The sequence below is a fragment of the Cebidichthys violaceus genome, unplaced genomic scaffold (genome assembly GCF_023349555.1).
Source record: "Cebidichthys violaceus isolate CVI_PGR_0920_01 unplaced genomic scaffold, fCebVio1.0.p SCAF_14, whole genome shotgun sequence".
Classification (NCBI taxonomy): Eukaryota; Metazoa; Chordata; class Actinopteri; order Perciformes; family Stichaeidae; genus Cebidichthys; species Cebidichthys violaceus.
The window spans coordinates 9,311,488-9,327,119 of NW_027176307.1; the positions used below are offsets into that span (position 1 = coordinate 9,311,488).

Here is a 15,632-nt window from a genome sequence, read left to right on the forward strand (position 1 = left end):
TTAGACCACCATTACATTTTTCCTCTCGCGCACCCCCCTAGAGGCACCACACTTTGGAAATCCCTGATTTATAGTATTCAACATGGTGTGGAAGCAATATTCCTTCAATATTGTTAAGTGTTTTATTTATAATTCAAAAAATAAATGAATTTGAAAAAATACATCTACTGTTCCTTAACAACTCATTGAACCATACACATCATTGAACAGCAAAGTTCACCTTGACAATCTAATAAACAGTTATTTCACTGCATCACTGTTTTTTTAGCCTTTGGCCAAATGTTGAATAATCCATCAAAATAACAACAAACATTGTAAGTACACCACAGCCCTTTGTGGGCAGGGAGATCATTGAAATGATGTGTGTGAACTACACTAAAGCTATGCCATTGCACTTTGCCTGCTGTTGAGCTAACATGCATTATCGAACTGCACTACTACCAAAACTCATTTGACCTTTACACACCAAAATAGTGCAAAGTATATTTGCTGGCACAAAGCCTGCAGACTGTTTTCATTACAGGATTTCATCTTCAATTTAGTGATTTGACAAAATGTCATTTGTGTTTAGTGCAGCTAAAATGTCATAGCTGCACGCTAAGTGAAGAATTTATCACAAGACAAAACTTATGTATCTAGGCGGGTCGTCCTTCAATCAGAGGATCTGCAGTTCGATCCCCGGATCCGCTAGTCCATGTCGATCATTGAGCGAGACACACTTTCACCAATTTACCATTTACTTTGTTAAATCCTTAGTAGTTACGTTTCAGATAGATAGGCATAGAAAAGGTAATGGTGAGGTAATCATGAGAGACCTAGAAACTCGTAGTATGATTCACTACTGTGTACCAAAAAATAATGACTTATTAGTTACACAGTCATTGTTTCTGAGTTACTGTTGTGAGATATTCAGTAATTAGAAGTTGCCTCTTTACTTGTTACTTCCTCTGGCTTTTGTGCTTCTTACCAAACCAAGAAACAGTAGACTTTACATTTCAAAATTAGCAGCACAAGGCATGTTTCAAAAGTACCATTTCACAGTTTTTTATTCACAATCAAATATCACAAAAGTTTACGTTCAGACACGTCACACTCGCTTTTCTAGGGCTTCTCATTAGAAAACTGTGAACATTCAAGTGAACTTTATGCCTTTTAGTTTATTATTATAAACAATAACTGATCTTTTGAGTCAGTTATGAAATACATTTTAAGTGAACAGTTAATGCATTGACTCAGATATTGCTGTATGACTCCGATGCACCAGTGCTTCTTGAGTTTGCTGCTTCTGACACATGGTACATATCTGAAAGACAAAAAAAATAAATTGTTAACAGTTTTTTTCAAATGGACGGAAAAATTGCAAAATTTAAAACAACTACTTGCATCTTCTTCCACGCAGTCGATTTATCCAGCTTAATCCACTGTTAGAGGAAACACCACCACTGGTACTCTATGGTAGAAAAGAAAATGCATGTAAAAGCAAGTGATTGCAGAAAAGACTTGCATAATTGTCATTGAGATTGATTGATTAAAAGACCTGTAGATTCAACTACAGGCATGATTAAAAAGAGTTTATGCAACAGTTTGGGAAATAAAATAAAAAGTACTTACTCTTGTTGTATTATTTGAGCCTGTGCTTGATGTAGGTAATGTTCTTGACAGGATAGAACGGATCTAAAGGCACAATCAAATTTATGTCAATGTCAGATTTCAGTATGTTCAACTACTTGTAATTTGATATATATTTAGCAAGACTAACGCTTAAAAGTAACAGTTTGACATTGTGGGGAATAAGGTTACTCGCTTTCCAATGATGTGTTTTTAAGTGAGCTTTAGTGGTAGTGGTTAAGGCAGATTTTTAAACTTTGGACAGAGCCAGGCTAGCTGCTGCCAGACTTCATGCTAAACTAATTGCCGCCGGTCTCTAATCTCCACACTCAAGCCGAAGTTCTACTTTTGGAGTAAGCAAGGGTCCGCTAGAGTCCACATGATGTAAATTTTGTCATCAGTGGGTGTAGTGGTATCGGCAATGTGTTGCTAAGCTAAGCTACAGTATAAACAGAACTATTACGTTGTGTCTGCAGCTGAATGCACCCATTTGGGAGTATAACCAAGGCTTTAGTGCCTACATGAGGGTGTGGCACAGGTGGAAAGTACTTACATTTTCTCAAGTGCTGTACTTAAGTACAATTTTGAGGTACTTGTTCATAACTTGAGTATTTACATTTTGTGCTACATAATAATTCTACCCCACTACAATCCTGGGGAAATATTGTACTTCTGTACTGTTACCAATTACTTTGCAGATTACACGCAGAAAACTGAAAATACAATGAATAGCTAAGTAGTAGTAATTAGTTACACATCAGCCAACTACAATGGTAAAAAAAATTACTGCTTTGTCATGATAATGTAATTATAGAATATATAATCTATCAATAACATTGATAGGAACTCTTCTGCTCAATAAGGACTACTTTTATTTTTGATACTGTAAGTACATTTGAGTCACAATACTACAGTACTATCTTTTGAGAATAATTTATGAAATGCAGGATTTAAATACTCCCTCCACTGCTTTTCATCGATCTCTTCCAGAAGCAAATAAGTGCATTTCCTAAAAAAACGATTTCTTTGAAGCCAACTTACCTTTGAATCAAACAGTGTCCCGAACACTAAAATGAAGAGACCCTGAGGAAAGACAGATGACATGCAAATATCTTTAGAATCAAAAGGATGGAACACAAAGTGTTTTATTATACAAAAATACTGCAATAATTAAATTACAACGTTGTATTTCAGTAATGGCAAATACCTGTAGTGAATTGAAGAAGGCAAAGGCAATGTGGATTCCCTTATTTGTTGATGATATCATGGTTCCGATTCCTAAAGCCCAGGTCAGTCCGAATAAAGGAGTCAAAATGACCACACACCTTAGAATGACCACCAGTGTGTGCCTTTCATCTGTTTGGGCAGCATCTCCCACACCTCTTCTCAGCATTTTGAACAAGACCACAATTACGATTACAAGGTTGATGGAAACTATTACCAAGGCAGGTATCACCATGGCCAGCAGGGCATGTGTCTCGAGCCAGTTGAGCCAGCAAGCCTCGTCTTTCCTGATGTATCCATTTCCTGGTGCTGTGACAGCAACAGTAATAACAGCTATAATCAGGGGGCACCCATAGCCTAATAGGAAGCCAATGCTCAACATGATTGACCTGGACATGTGGGAGAAGACCATCACTGTCCGGTAGAAGAGCAGTAGGCCTGACACCAGCATCCAAAAGAACACAGCGAGGTAGAAAAAGTGCATGAAGAATGTTGCTGTGCTGCATGGTCCAAGTGGAACCACAAAGTCCTCCCCTGGGTTTTCGAGGGGGTTCTTAGCAATAGAGGCTCCAATGATGAAACAGATGTCGGCGATCAACAGGGACAGGGCAGTGTTAATGATGGAAACATGACGCATGAAGGCAGTGCTATTTCTGGTAATGGCTTTCCAAACGTATCCTTCAATTATTAGACATATAACTAAGCTTGCCAGAGATATCGCAACCCCAACATAAGTGATTATATCCAGGGCTTCTCTCAGGTCTGGAGGGATGTCGGTCGCCATCAGCAGTGAGAAGGAGGTGAGATGGTTGCAGTTGCAGGTTACTGTGTTGTTTATGTCGGAAACAAATGTACAGCCCTCATCATCCCAACCGCCCAGATAACCAAAGAGTGCAAAGTTCCAGAAGACGCACTGTGGGACTTTTGACAGCGACTCATTCAGCTTGCTGTAGCTCAGAGTAACATTCCGAATTGTTTCATTTCTATTTATTTGGACTAGCACGACAGCAGCATTGATGGTATCATTAATGACAGTCTCATTGCTGTTGGCGTTGAAGAGGCTTGTGTCAAAGCTGGAGTTTCGCGTCGGCATGACATTGTTAAGAGTACGAAAGGTAATGGTGGTGATTAATATGTTGATAAGGTTGATGTCGTTTGGTATTACTAAGACGACGCTTGAATTCAGATCTGCCATGAAGGAGTTGTTAAATGTGGTACTGTTTAACAGGATCCGTTGAGTTGCAAAGTTAACCTCCTCGGCCAATCCGCTAGCGAGGGACTCCAATGAACCCAGTAGTCTCGAGCTCGAATTCCTGGTTTCATTTGCATTCAGAGATTCCCAGGACTCTCTTGAATCATCACCAATGATGACATCAACTGTTCCAAGTACATCCTGCAGATGAAGAAACATTTCATTGTGAGGGTGGGGCCTCATCAAAAAGTACACACATAACCTTTATTAACAGGCTACAGAGGGGAAGGTTTAACATACCTCTATGACAGATTGACTGACGTCATCAGTGATAATGGCTGCAATGTTCCCTATGATGTCAACGATAGCGGCTATGGTTGCAGATGAATTAGAAATTTTACTTTGTTCATTTGTGACAGTCATATTTAGATCCGCCACAAACTCTGGTATCGTTTCCTCATCCAAAGACTAAAAAAATGAAACATCAGAAACACAACAAACATATTCATGACATATGCAGAGATGTTTCTTTCTGGTCACTAGAAAATGCTACAGACAACAGCTGTGCACCTTTCAAGCCACAAGAGGAAAAAGCAGGCAAAAAGAATTGGCTGGTCTTAAGGATGTCTCAGTTATTTTGGACCGATCTCGATCTGAGTCCTTTAATATTGGGTATATGCCATACTGGGTGCATCCAATATTTACTTGAATGTTTAAAAAAATGTATTTGACACATTGTAATAACAGCTGTAGCCTACTGCATCTGACACACCTTATTGTTCAAAAGTGTATTCATCCAAATAGTGAAGGTCCTGGTTCAAAATTGATAAGCTCAAATTAATTATATAAATAAAAGTTTTAACTTGGAGGAAGGGAGACACGGGAGAACCAGAACCAGGAATGCGTGGGTCAGACTGTCAGGCCCTGCTGCAGTAAAATGAGAGGTTTTCTTAAGGGACTCTGGTGCTCAGAAACACCACCGTGCTTTTGTCAACACGGGACCGCCACGATTAACACAAAATGAATTTCCTCGTAATAATTCCTCGTTTAAATAAACATTGTCTCATACAATTTGGTCAGGACAATCACAACGGGAAGTCTGATACTGATAATAGCTGCACCTCAGTACATAACAGATACCTTACATCACAGAAACAATCAGAAACATGTATGACAGTAGAATCATCATTGACCAGTTGTATTAGTGAATGTTTTTATATCAAATCCACAACCTGATTAAAACCAGGATACAACATAAAACGGACTAGTGAGCATGTCAAGGTGCTGATTGACCGACTATATCATGAAGATGATATGGCTCAGACCAGAAGTTGAGTGAAGTTGTAGCTACATATTGGTGAAATGGCAAAATTGATTACCTACCTCCGAATCAATTAACAATTCCTTGATTTCTGTTACAATGCAGGTGTCCTCCAAAAATCTCCACTCTCCTGAGCTCTGACACTGCGCCTTCTTGAAGCCTTCTAGGCCTTCATCACATCCTATGCTTGATATGTCGCCTTCTTGTCCCTCACCATATGGAGGAGCATTACATACAACATCTGAAGAGTTAATAAATTATCAATTAGTGTCTGACATGAAGATGGCAAAAAAAACAACATCTTAAGGAACAGCAAAATCATATGTTAAGTGTTGCTCTTACCGTCTCGGAAAACGTTCAACACTGTTTTTTCTTCATACAGTGGACTCTCGACTTTACAAGTGAAAACGATTTGCCGTGGTTCGCTGCAGCTACTTAACGTGTAATCATACTTGATGCAGTTTTCTTCATTGTTAGTGACTGGGTCTGTGAACGTTTAACAGTGTTGTTAACGAGAGAAACTGCAAACAGCTTAGTTCAGCGTTTCAGTATGGTCAGATTGAGTGTTTTCAACGTCACTTGATACTTACTGGTGGATAAAAGCTCTGAGTCTCTGAACCACTTGATCGTATAGGTGGACTGCACACAACACTGAAGAGATTGTTTCTGTCCCTCCTTACATTTAACATTTACTTGACTCTGCACTCGTATAATGGGAGCTTTTTTGATTTTTTCTTTCGTTACATCTCCGTTTTGGCTGAAAGATATGTTTGAGCCCGTCAGAGTACATTCGTAACGTCCTGTGATTAAGAGAAGCAAGTGTCAATGGTTGCAATATTATGCTGTAAAATAAAGAAAAATTGTAATTGTCAACTTTTCACTATAGTTGTTACTAAACATTTTGATACTGATACATTGACATTATTTTTCTAGATGACTGTTGTGGCTAGTATGCTATCTAAAAGTGACAATGTGTCACCTTTTAAGTGGATGTCCAATCAGTGTTGACGGTAGATGTAGTCCATTGAAGCATTTCCTTAGTGCGTGCTATATTGACCCTGAGGGCTTTCTGCCACAAATTGTTTATTTTAACCTAAAACATGATCTTTTCCTAAACCTAACCAACTAGGATTATTGTCTAAACATTACAAGATTTGTGGCAGAAAGTCCCGAAGGCAAACTTCTGCCATGTGTGCACTGTACGCATCAAAACCACACACAGGTTGCTGCTATGCTGAAACTAAACAAGAATGACACAATAAACAACACTGTGTGCGGCACACCGATAGAAGATATTGTTGCTTCTTCTGACATGACAATGGAGCCGAGTAAACACTATGCACACAACGATGGAAATTATATACAATATATATAATTATACTAATTTCATCGCACAGCACAAACTCCCAGTAGCTGTGGGGCTTGCAGCAACTACCGGTTCTGAAAAGTGAAGCTTTAAACCTGCATTCTTTCTAATGGCCATCAGGGGGCGACTCCTGGTTGCAAAAAGAAGTCTGAAAATGACTCTACTTCTCACTTGATTTATTACCTCAGTCGACATTGTAAACATGAGTTTATGGTCTCAATTGCTAGTTTAAAGTATTCTTCAATACAGCATGATGTTCATTTCATAAATTATGGTCTATTTAGAGTAAAATAGACCATAACAAAGGGTATGATTTAGGGCGGGGCTACACAGTGATTGACAGGTCACTACCACCGCGTTGTCCTGTCTGGGAGTTGTTTATGACACTGCATGTGGGTTAAAGTTCCAAGACTAAAAAACACAGTGTGTTTTCAGTTTCATGAAAGTAAGATGGTAAATGGACTGTACTTGTATCGATCTTTTCTACTCTTCTGACCACTCAAAGCTCTTTAACACTAAAGGTCATCACTCACCCATTCACACCCCAGGTGCCACCTGCCCATCAGTACTCTAACAAATCATTCATACCCTTACCTGGAGCAATTTTTGTTAAACGTTTGGTTGTGCTTAGCACCACACTCTCGTGTCATTTGTGGTTGCAAAAAACCAAGACGGCAACGGCCAAAACAACAAACTCAAGGCCTCAACACCAGTCAACTAACATAGTCAACTAACCAATGGGAGTCCTCTCTGTTGCCTGTGTTGGAGCAGTCTCCAATAGAACCCAGGTGGCTTTCAGCCTGAGCGTAAGACCCTTGAAGTTGCATTAAGCACGGAGTTCCATATTATTTTGTAGTAATGTATGTATTTAAATATTTTGATTTGCCGATCTCATTCTGGAAGGTGTTGGGACCATGTTCCAGCAGGATTAAACAAAGGACCAACAGAAGTTTCCTATGTCTTGCATCCCAGCTGCTGAGTGGAGGGACAAGGGGCGTATAGAGGCACTGTTGGACAGACGCTAGCGCGCAATGCATCCTGGTACATGTAGGCACTGCAAGCATGGCTCCGCAAGCAGGACAACTCCGCTTTTTGGGTCAATATAGCACGCAGTTTTTTTGCTTCGATTCACTTCATTTAACATCAACACCTAACACATAGGTGCCAAATATTTCCTTAAACAAGAAGAAAAAAACAAAAAAGTAATTTTACTCTAGCACAGGAAAAGACAACTTTAATATTGTTTCACAATATTCTGACATAACAGGAATAAAATCCCCAAACTATGATATATCTGATCTCAATTCACATAAATATGGAATGTAGAATCCAGCTTTGAGTATTGAGGTAACTACAGCTTTATACAAATTGCAAAGTGATATTGTGGTAATTGATTTCGTATTAGTCAACAAATTCGGCTAGCTTTGACTTACCAATATCACGAAGGATGACGTTGTCAACTTTAAGGCTAGAGGTCACACCAAAATTAGATATGATAATCCTTCCACCGCTTTTAATTTCCCTTCCTTTAAATGTCCACACAGAACCGGAAATGTCTCCCTCATTCAGCTTGTCGTCACACATCAGCGTCATGGTTCGGCCAGTGTAAATGATGTCTGGAGAGCTGGTGATGGGAATTGGACCTTTGGAAAAATTAAAAGATATCAGTTTGGAATTCAATAAAGTAAACAAAAATGTATTATCTACTAGCTATTTTGAACTTACTTTTGAACACTGCAGTAACTGAGCCAATAACTTCAGCAATGGGGGCCATTGCTTTTGGAAGGTTTGTATTTGCGTTGATCACTTCAGGCAGAATAATTTGTCTTGTCTGAACAGTAAAGTCTGTTACTATGCTTCCTTCACTGTAAGAACAAACACAAGTCAGCTTTGTGGTGTAAAATGTGTACGGATTCCTGCTTCCAAACATTTTTGACGGAAAAATTGCCAATACCTGAATCCAGTCACAGAAACATTGACAAACCCTGTGAGTCCTTTATACTCGTTCAATAACTGTGGAAGAGATGTAATTAATAACATCAACATCAGAACATGAAGAACTGAAAAAGGACCAACTGAATATGGTGTTATCAATGCACTTACCACGTCATTAATCCTCGACTCAAGATCCTTGTATGCAGAACTTGATTTATCATTTAAATCTGCTGTGTAGGTCATGTTTAATTCGACAGCCATTTCCACATTGAATTCTGTTTATTTAAAAGAGATGAAATACATGAGCAAAGCTATGGATAAATGCTTATGCTTTTAAGAAACTGAAAAACACCAGTACAAAAAAGTCAGGCAGACAGGACACAAAAGAAACAACACAAGAGAGTGGACAATAAACCATGGCTCACTTTAGGATCTAATTGAATACCAGTGCAGATCAATGGTATATAAAACCATTTCTCTCAAAATATTATGCTGTAAATATAATTGTTGGAGGGCCTGCACCCCAGTGCAACTGCACTGTCTGCTCTGTTTACATTTAAGCCCCTGACTCTGAAGCCATAAACGAGGTAAGGTTTTTTTTTAATATGTGTATGAACGGTATTCTAGTGCCTGAAATTCTGCTTTCTTTTCGACATCCTCTGCAGCTTTGCTGAAGAGCAACTGAGATGTCGTTGCCTCTTCCTTGATCCAATAAAGCAATCCTAACATCATGTTTGAATTTGAGAGTTTGACCCTCAGTTCTAATGGCCATCAAATGAGACAGCTGGAACAGTGGTGTTTAAGACATCTGATGTAAGAAATGTAATGTAATTAATAATACAAGATACATTTAGTGATCATAAATTGATCTGTAAGACTATTTTCTTTGGGCAATGAAACAATACCTGTGATGGGGATAGTGGGAGGAACTCTGGTGGTGGTCGTGGTAGTGGTTGCAGCCTTGGTACTTGTAGCTGTTGTGGGGTTTGTGTTTGGAGCTGGAGTGGAGGTAGCAACTGATAAAGATAAGGTAAGATAAAGAGGTTTTTATTGTCATTGTAGTGATACAACGAAATTTAATTTGGTAGCTCTCAGCAGCGATAACAAACAATATACAAAAGGAAATACAAAATGCAAAAGGAATAAAAACGTTACTAAGTAATAATGGAGGCTACAGCTCTGGGGAAGAAGCTGTTCCTCAGTCTGTTTGTACATGTTTTTATTGTTCTGTACCTTCTCCCCGATGGCAGGGGGACAAACTGTGATGTGGCATTAACTATGTTGTTTTTTATTTGTATGCTAAAACAATTATTTTTCTAACACTTGTCACAATTGTTGTAGGTGTTGTGGTTACTGCTGTTGTGTTCACGCCTGTGCATCTGAAACAATGATTTTATAATCATGTTACACTGGAAAGTGAAAATTCATGACAAAGTATTTCAATATAACAGCAGTGACGTGCGGTGAGGTTCGTGGCTGGTGAGGCTCTGACACTACATGAGTCAGATTTACAAATATATGAACCCAATAGAGTAGCTTAAATCACCATTCAATTGGCAGCTTGCACATTGACTACTGGTTGTTTTTCATATCAGCATTATTTACACACACATAGGTAAGGTACATATTTGATTACACCGGGAGCGTTTCAGAAGCGGAGCGCTCGCGGGCACCACCCGTGAAAATCGTGAGATTCCGCGATAATCTGTGTAACAACGATGGATGTATAAAGAGAACAACGAACACATAAAAGGTTACTTTACCTGTCCGACGTTGAATTGCTGTTGATTTGGTCATATTTCGCTGTTTTTTTGAGACATTTTTAAGCTTGGACATAGAATCTTACATTTTTTTGGTCAAAGCAAAATATAAGAAGAAGAAGAGAAGTGTAGAAGAAGAGCAACGACAGAACAAACATAAACCTGACCCATGGGCTCTCGCACGCCCTCTTCAGTGAGGCAGAGGTACTGTTTGCCCCTCTGTGCTTTTTCACTGCGGTTTAATGTCAGATCAGCAACACTAAATATGTTCTACACAGACGTGAAATACAGTACCTATTCTATGTAAAGAAAGTACATATAATAAAAGAGTCTACAAATATTACAGTGGTGACAAACAATGAGAAAGCAAAAGGCCCGCGCTCAACCCAGTTTGTGAGGGATTCACAATCTGAGGTGAGGAACAGCTTGTCGCTGCCTCACCTCGAGTGTCTCCTCTGTTTAAACAGGACATGCGCTAATTCAGCGATTTTGATTATAAAAATGCTTGAAATGATTGGAATCATACAGAAATGACATTTATAGCACAGATCAGAAGCATTATTAGTTTTTTACTTTTCATGATGACAGGTGAGGCTCTGCCTTATACTGCACTGCAAGTGATCCATAAATGAGGTAAGGTTTTTTTTAATATGTGTATGAACGGTATTCTAGTGCCTGAAATTCTGCTTTCTTTTCGACATCCTCTGCAGCTTTGCTGAAGAGCAACTGAGATGTCGTTGCCTCTTCCTTGATCCAATAAAGCAATCCTAACATCATGTTTGAATTTGAGAGTTTGACCCTCAGTTCTAATGGCCATCAAATGAGACAGCTGGAACAGTGGTGTTTAAGACATCTGATGTAAGAAATGTAATGTAATTAATAATACAAAATACATTTAGTGATCATAAATTGATCCGTAGGACCATTTTTTTTGGGCAATGAAACAATACCTGTGATGGGGATAGTGGGAGGAACTCTGGTGGTGGTCGTGGTAGTGGTTGCAGCCTTGGTACTTGTAGCTGTTGTGGGGTTCGTGTTTGGAGCTGGAGTGGAGGTAGCAACTGATAAAGATAAGGTAAGATAAAGAGGTTTTTATTGTCATTGTAGTGATACAACGAAATTTCATTTGGTAGCTCTCAGCAGCGATAACAAACAATATACAAGATTAAATACAAAAGGAAATACAAAATGCAAAAGGAATAAAAACGTTACTAAGTAATAATGGAGGCTACAGCTCTGGGGAAGAAGCTGTTCCTCAGTCTGTTTGTACATGTTTTTATTGTTCTGTACCTTCTCCCCGATGGCAGGGGGACAAACTGTGATGTGGCATTAACTATGTTGTTTTTTATTTGTATGCTAAAACAATTATTTTTCTAACACTTGTCACAATTGTTGTAGGTGTTGTGGTTACTGCTGTTGTGTTCACGCCTGTGCATCTGAAACGACGATTTTATAATCATGTTACACTGGAAAGTGAAAATTCATGACAAAGTATTTCAATATAACAGCAGTGACGTGCGGTGAGGTTCGTGGCTGGTGAGGCTCTGACACTACATGAGTCAGATTTACAAATATATGAACCCAATAGAGTAGCTTAAATCACCATTCAATTGGCAGCTTGCACATTGACTACTGTTTTTTTTTTTTCATATCAGCATTATTTACACACACATAGGTAAGGTACATATTTGATTACACCGGGAGCGTTTCAGAAGCGGAGCGCTCGCGGGCACCACCCGCGAAAATCGTGAGATTCCGCGATAATCTGTGTAACAACCACGGATGTATAAAGAGAACAACAAACACATAAAAGGTTACTTTACCTGTCCTACGTTGAATTGCTGTTGATTTGGTCATATTTCGCTGTTTTTTTGAGACATTTTTAAGCTTGGATATAGAATCTTACATTTTTTTGGTCAAAGCAAAATATAAGAAGAAGAAGAGAAATGTAGAAGAAGAGCAACGACAGAACAAACATAAACCCGACCCGTGGGCTCTCGCACGCCCTCTTCAGTGAGGCAGAGGTACTGTTTGCCCCTCTGTGCTTTTTCACTGCGGTTTAATGTCAGATCAGCAACACTAAATATGTTCTACACAGACGTGAAATACAGTACCTATTCTATGTAAAGAAAGTACATATAATAAAAGAGTCTACAAATATTACAGTGGTGACAAACAATGAGAAAGCAAAAGGCCCGCGCTCAACCCAGTTTGTGAGGGATTCACAATCTGAGGTGAGGAACAGCTTGTCGCTGCCTCACCTCGAGTGTCTCCTCTGTTTAAACAGGACATGCGCTAATTCAGCGATTTTGATTATAAAAATGCTTGAAATGATTGGAATCATACAGAAATGACATTTATAGCACAGATCAGAAGCATTATTAGTTTTTTACTTTTCATGATGACAGGTGAGGCTCTGCCTTATACTGCACTGCAAGTGATCCATAAATGAGGTAAGGTTTTTTTTAATATGTGTATGAACGGTATTCTAGTGCCTGAAATTCTGCTTTCTTTTCGACATCCTCTGCAGCTTTGCTGAAGAGCAACTGAGATGTCGTTGCCTCTTCCTTGATCCAATAAAGCAATCCTAACATCATGTTTGAATTTGAGAGTTTGACCCTCAGTTCTAATGGCCATCAAATGAGACAGCTGGAACAGTGGTGTTTAAGACATCTGATGTAAGAAATGTAATGTAATTAATAATACAAGATACATTTAGTGATCATAAATTGATCCGTAGGACCATTTTTTTTGGGCAATGAAACAATACCTGTGATGGGGATAGTGGGAGGAACTCTGGTGGTGGTCGTGGTAGTGGTTGCAGCCTTGGTACTTGTAGCTGTTGTGGGGTTTGTGTTTGGAGCTGGAGTGGAGGTAGCAACTGATAAAGATAAGGTAAGATAAAGAGGTTTTTATTGTCATTGTAGTGATACAACGAAATTTCATTTGGTAGCTCTCAGCAGCGATAACAAACAATATACAAGATTAAATACAAAAGGAAATACAAAATGCAAAAGGAATAAAAACGTTACTAAGTAATAATGGAGGCTACAGCTCTGGGGAAGAAGCTGTTCCTCAGTCTGTTTGTACATGTTTTTATTGTTCTGTACCTTCTCCCCGATGGCAGGGGGACAAACTGTGATGTGGCATTAACTATGTTGTTTTTTATTTGTATGCTAAAACAATTATTTTTCTAACACTTGTCACAATTGTTGTAGGTGTTGTGGTTACTGCTGTTGTGTTCACGCCTGTGCATCTGAAACGACGATTTTATAATCATGTTACACTGGAAAGTGAAAATTCATGACAAAGTATTTCAATATAACACCAGTGACGTGCGGTGAGGTTCGTGGCTGGTGAGGCTCTGACACTACATGAGTCAGATTTACAAATATATGAACCCAATAGAGTAGCTTAAATCACCATTCAATTGGCAGCTTGCACATTGACTACTGTTTTTTTTTTCATATCAGCATTATTTACACACACATAGGTAAGGTACATATTTGATTACACCGGGAGCGTTTCAGAAGCGGAGCGCTCGCGGGCACCACCCGCGAAAATCGTGAGATTCCGCGATAATCTGTGTAACAACCACGGATGTATAAAGAGAACAACGAACACATAAAAGGTTACTTTACCTGTCCTACGTTGAATTGCTGTTGATTTGGTCATATTTCGCTGTTTTTTTTAGACATTTTTAAGCTTGGATATAGAATCTTACATTTTTGTGGTCAAAGCAAAATATAAGAAGAAGAAGAGAAATGTAGAAGAAGAGCAACGACAGAACAAACATAAACCCGACCCGTGGGCTCTCGCACGCCCTCTTCAGTGAGGCAGAGGTACTGTTTGCCCCTCTGTGCTTTTTCACTGCGGTTTAATGTCAGATCAGCAACACTAAATATGTTCTACACAGACGTGAAATACATTACCTATTCTATGTAAAGAAAGGACATATAATAAAAGAGTCTACAAATATTACAGTGGTGACAAACAATGAGAAAGCAAAAGGCCCGCGCTCAACCCAGTTTGTGAGGGATTCACAATCTGAGGTGAGGAACAGCTTGTCACTGCCTCACCTCGAGTGTCTCCTCTGTTTAAACAGGACATGCACTAATTCAGCGATTTTGATTATAAAAATGCTTGAAATGATTGGAATCATACAGAAATGACATTTATAGCACAGATCAGAAGCATTATTAGTTTTTTACTTTTCATGATGACCTCCCCTGACCGCACGTCCCTGTATAACATTGTGTTACTGCTGACAGTAGAAGCTAAGAGGAATGAAATTAAAGGTTTTCTAAAGGGACTCTGGTCCTCGGAAACTACTGCATTTGTCCAGAGAGACCACAACACTCAACACAGAATTAAAGTTCCTCCTGGTAGCTTTAATTGTTATGAAATTAAATTAAATAATTTCTGGACACTGATTTGTAACAGTTGTTGTCGCAGGTCCTGTAGAAGTCACATCTATTGTAGTTACAGGTGTTCAATTTGCCTGGATCTGTTATTTCTGTGCTATAACCAATAGTTTTCAACACTTACTTGTTACAATTGTTGTAGGTGTTGTGGTTACTGCTGTTGTGATCATGCCTGTTGTTGCATCTGAAAATATGATTTCATAATCATGTATGTTAAACTGGAAAGTGAAATCCTTCAAGTTAAGATATATTACAGAAAGTATTTTAACAAATGTCAACCAGGGATGAGATGTCCCAGAACACATTTCTAAAGACCCACTGGTAAAGACAGCTGTTGGTGGCAATGTCTGAATTCTAGAGACATTTCTTAACAGTGTGTTACTGCTGACAGTATAAGTCAACAGTATTCTAGCCCTGATCAGTTGCCTTTACAACATTTATACTGCACTGCAAGTGATCCATAAATGAGGCAACATTTTTTTTTTAATATGTGTATGAAAGGTGGTGTTTAAGACATCTGATGTAAGTAATGTAATTAATAATACAAGATACATTTAGTGATCATAAATGGATCCGTAAGATCATTTTTTGGGCAATGAAACAATACATTTAACAGTTTGGCTGTTAGTAGTGGTGGAGATAGTGGTAGGAACTCTAGTGGTGGTCGTGGTAGTGGTTGTAGCCTTGGTACTTGTAGCTGTTGTGGGGTTTGTGTTTGGAGCTGGAGTGGAGGTAGCAACTGATGTGGCATTAACTATGTTGTTTTTAAATTGTATGATAAAACAATTATTTTTCCAACACT

At 38.8% G+C, this 15,632-nt stretch overlaps 1 protein-coding gene across 3 annotated transcripts in view; it reads right to left on the reverse strand.

Annotated features, from left to right (window-relative positions):
- Positions 1–234: 234 nt before the first annotated feature.
- LOC137871122 (adhesion G protein-coupled receptor F5-like) overlaps positions 235–15,632 on the reverse strand; it is a 50,168-nt gene continuing 34,770 nt past the window's right edge. For all 3 annotated transcript variants that reach the window (XM_068708742.1, XM_068708740.1, XM_068708741.1), the window contains 17 exons: positions 14,955–15,014; positions 13,177–13,287; positions 11,357–11,467; positions 9,552–9,662; positions 8,815–8,921; positions 8,666–8,724; positions 8,437–8,576; positions 8,145–8,354; positions 5,936–6,145; positions 5,688–5,831; positions 5,408–5,586; positions 4,325–4,492; positions 2,816–4,225; positions 2,650–2,691; positions 1,612–1,674; positions 1,384–1,450; positions 235–1,303 (listed from right to left, as the gene is read on the reverse strand). In XM_068708742.1, the coding sequence (XP_068564843.1) occupies positions 1,233–1,303; positions 1,384–1,450; positions 1,612–1,674; positions 2,650–2,691; positions 2,816–4,225; positions 4,325–4,492; positions 5,408–5,586; positions 5,688–5,831; positions 5,936–6,145; positions 8,145–8,354; positions 8,437–8,576; positions 8,666–8,724; positions 8,815–8,921; positions 9,552–9,662; positions 11,357–11,467; positions 13,177–13,287; positions 14,955–15,014 (3,263 nt within the window). In that variant the 3' untranslated portion in view covers positions 235–1,232. The remainder of the gene's footprint in view (positions 1,304–1,383; positions 1,451–1,611; positions 1,675–2,649; positions 2,692–2,815; positions 4,226–4,324; positions 4,493–5,407; positions 5,587–5,687; positions 5,832–5,935; positions 6,146–8,144; positions 8,355–8,436; positions 8,577–8,665; positions 8,725–8,814; positions 8,922–9,551; positions 9,663–11,356; positions 11,468–13,176; positions 13,288–14,954; positions 15,015–15,632) is intronic.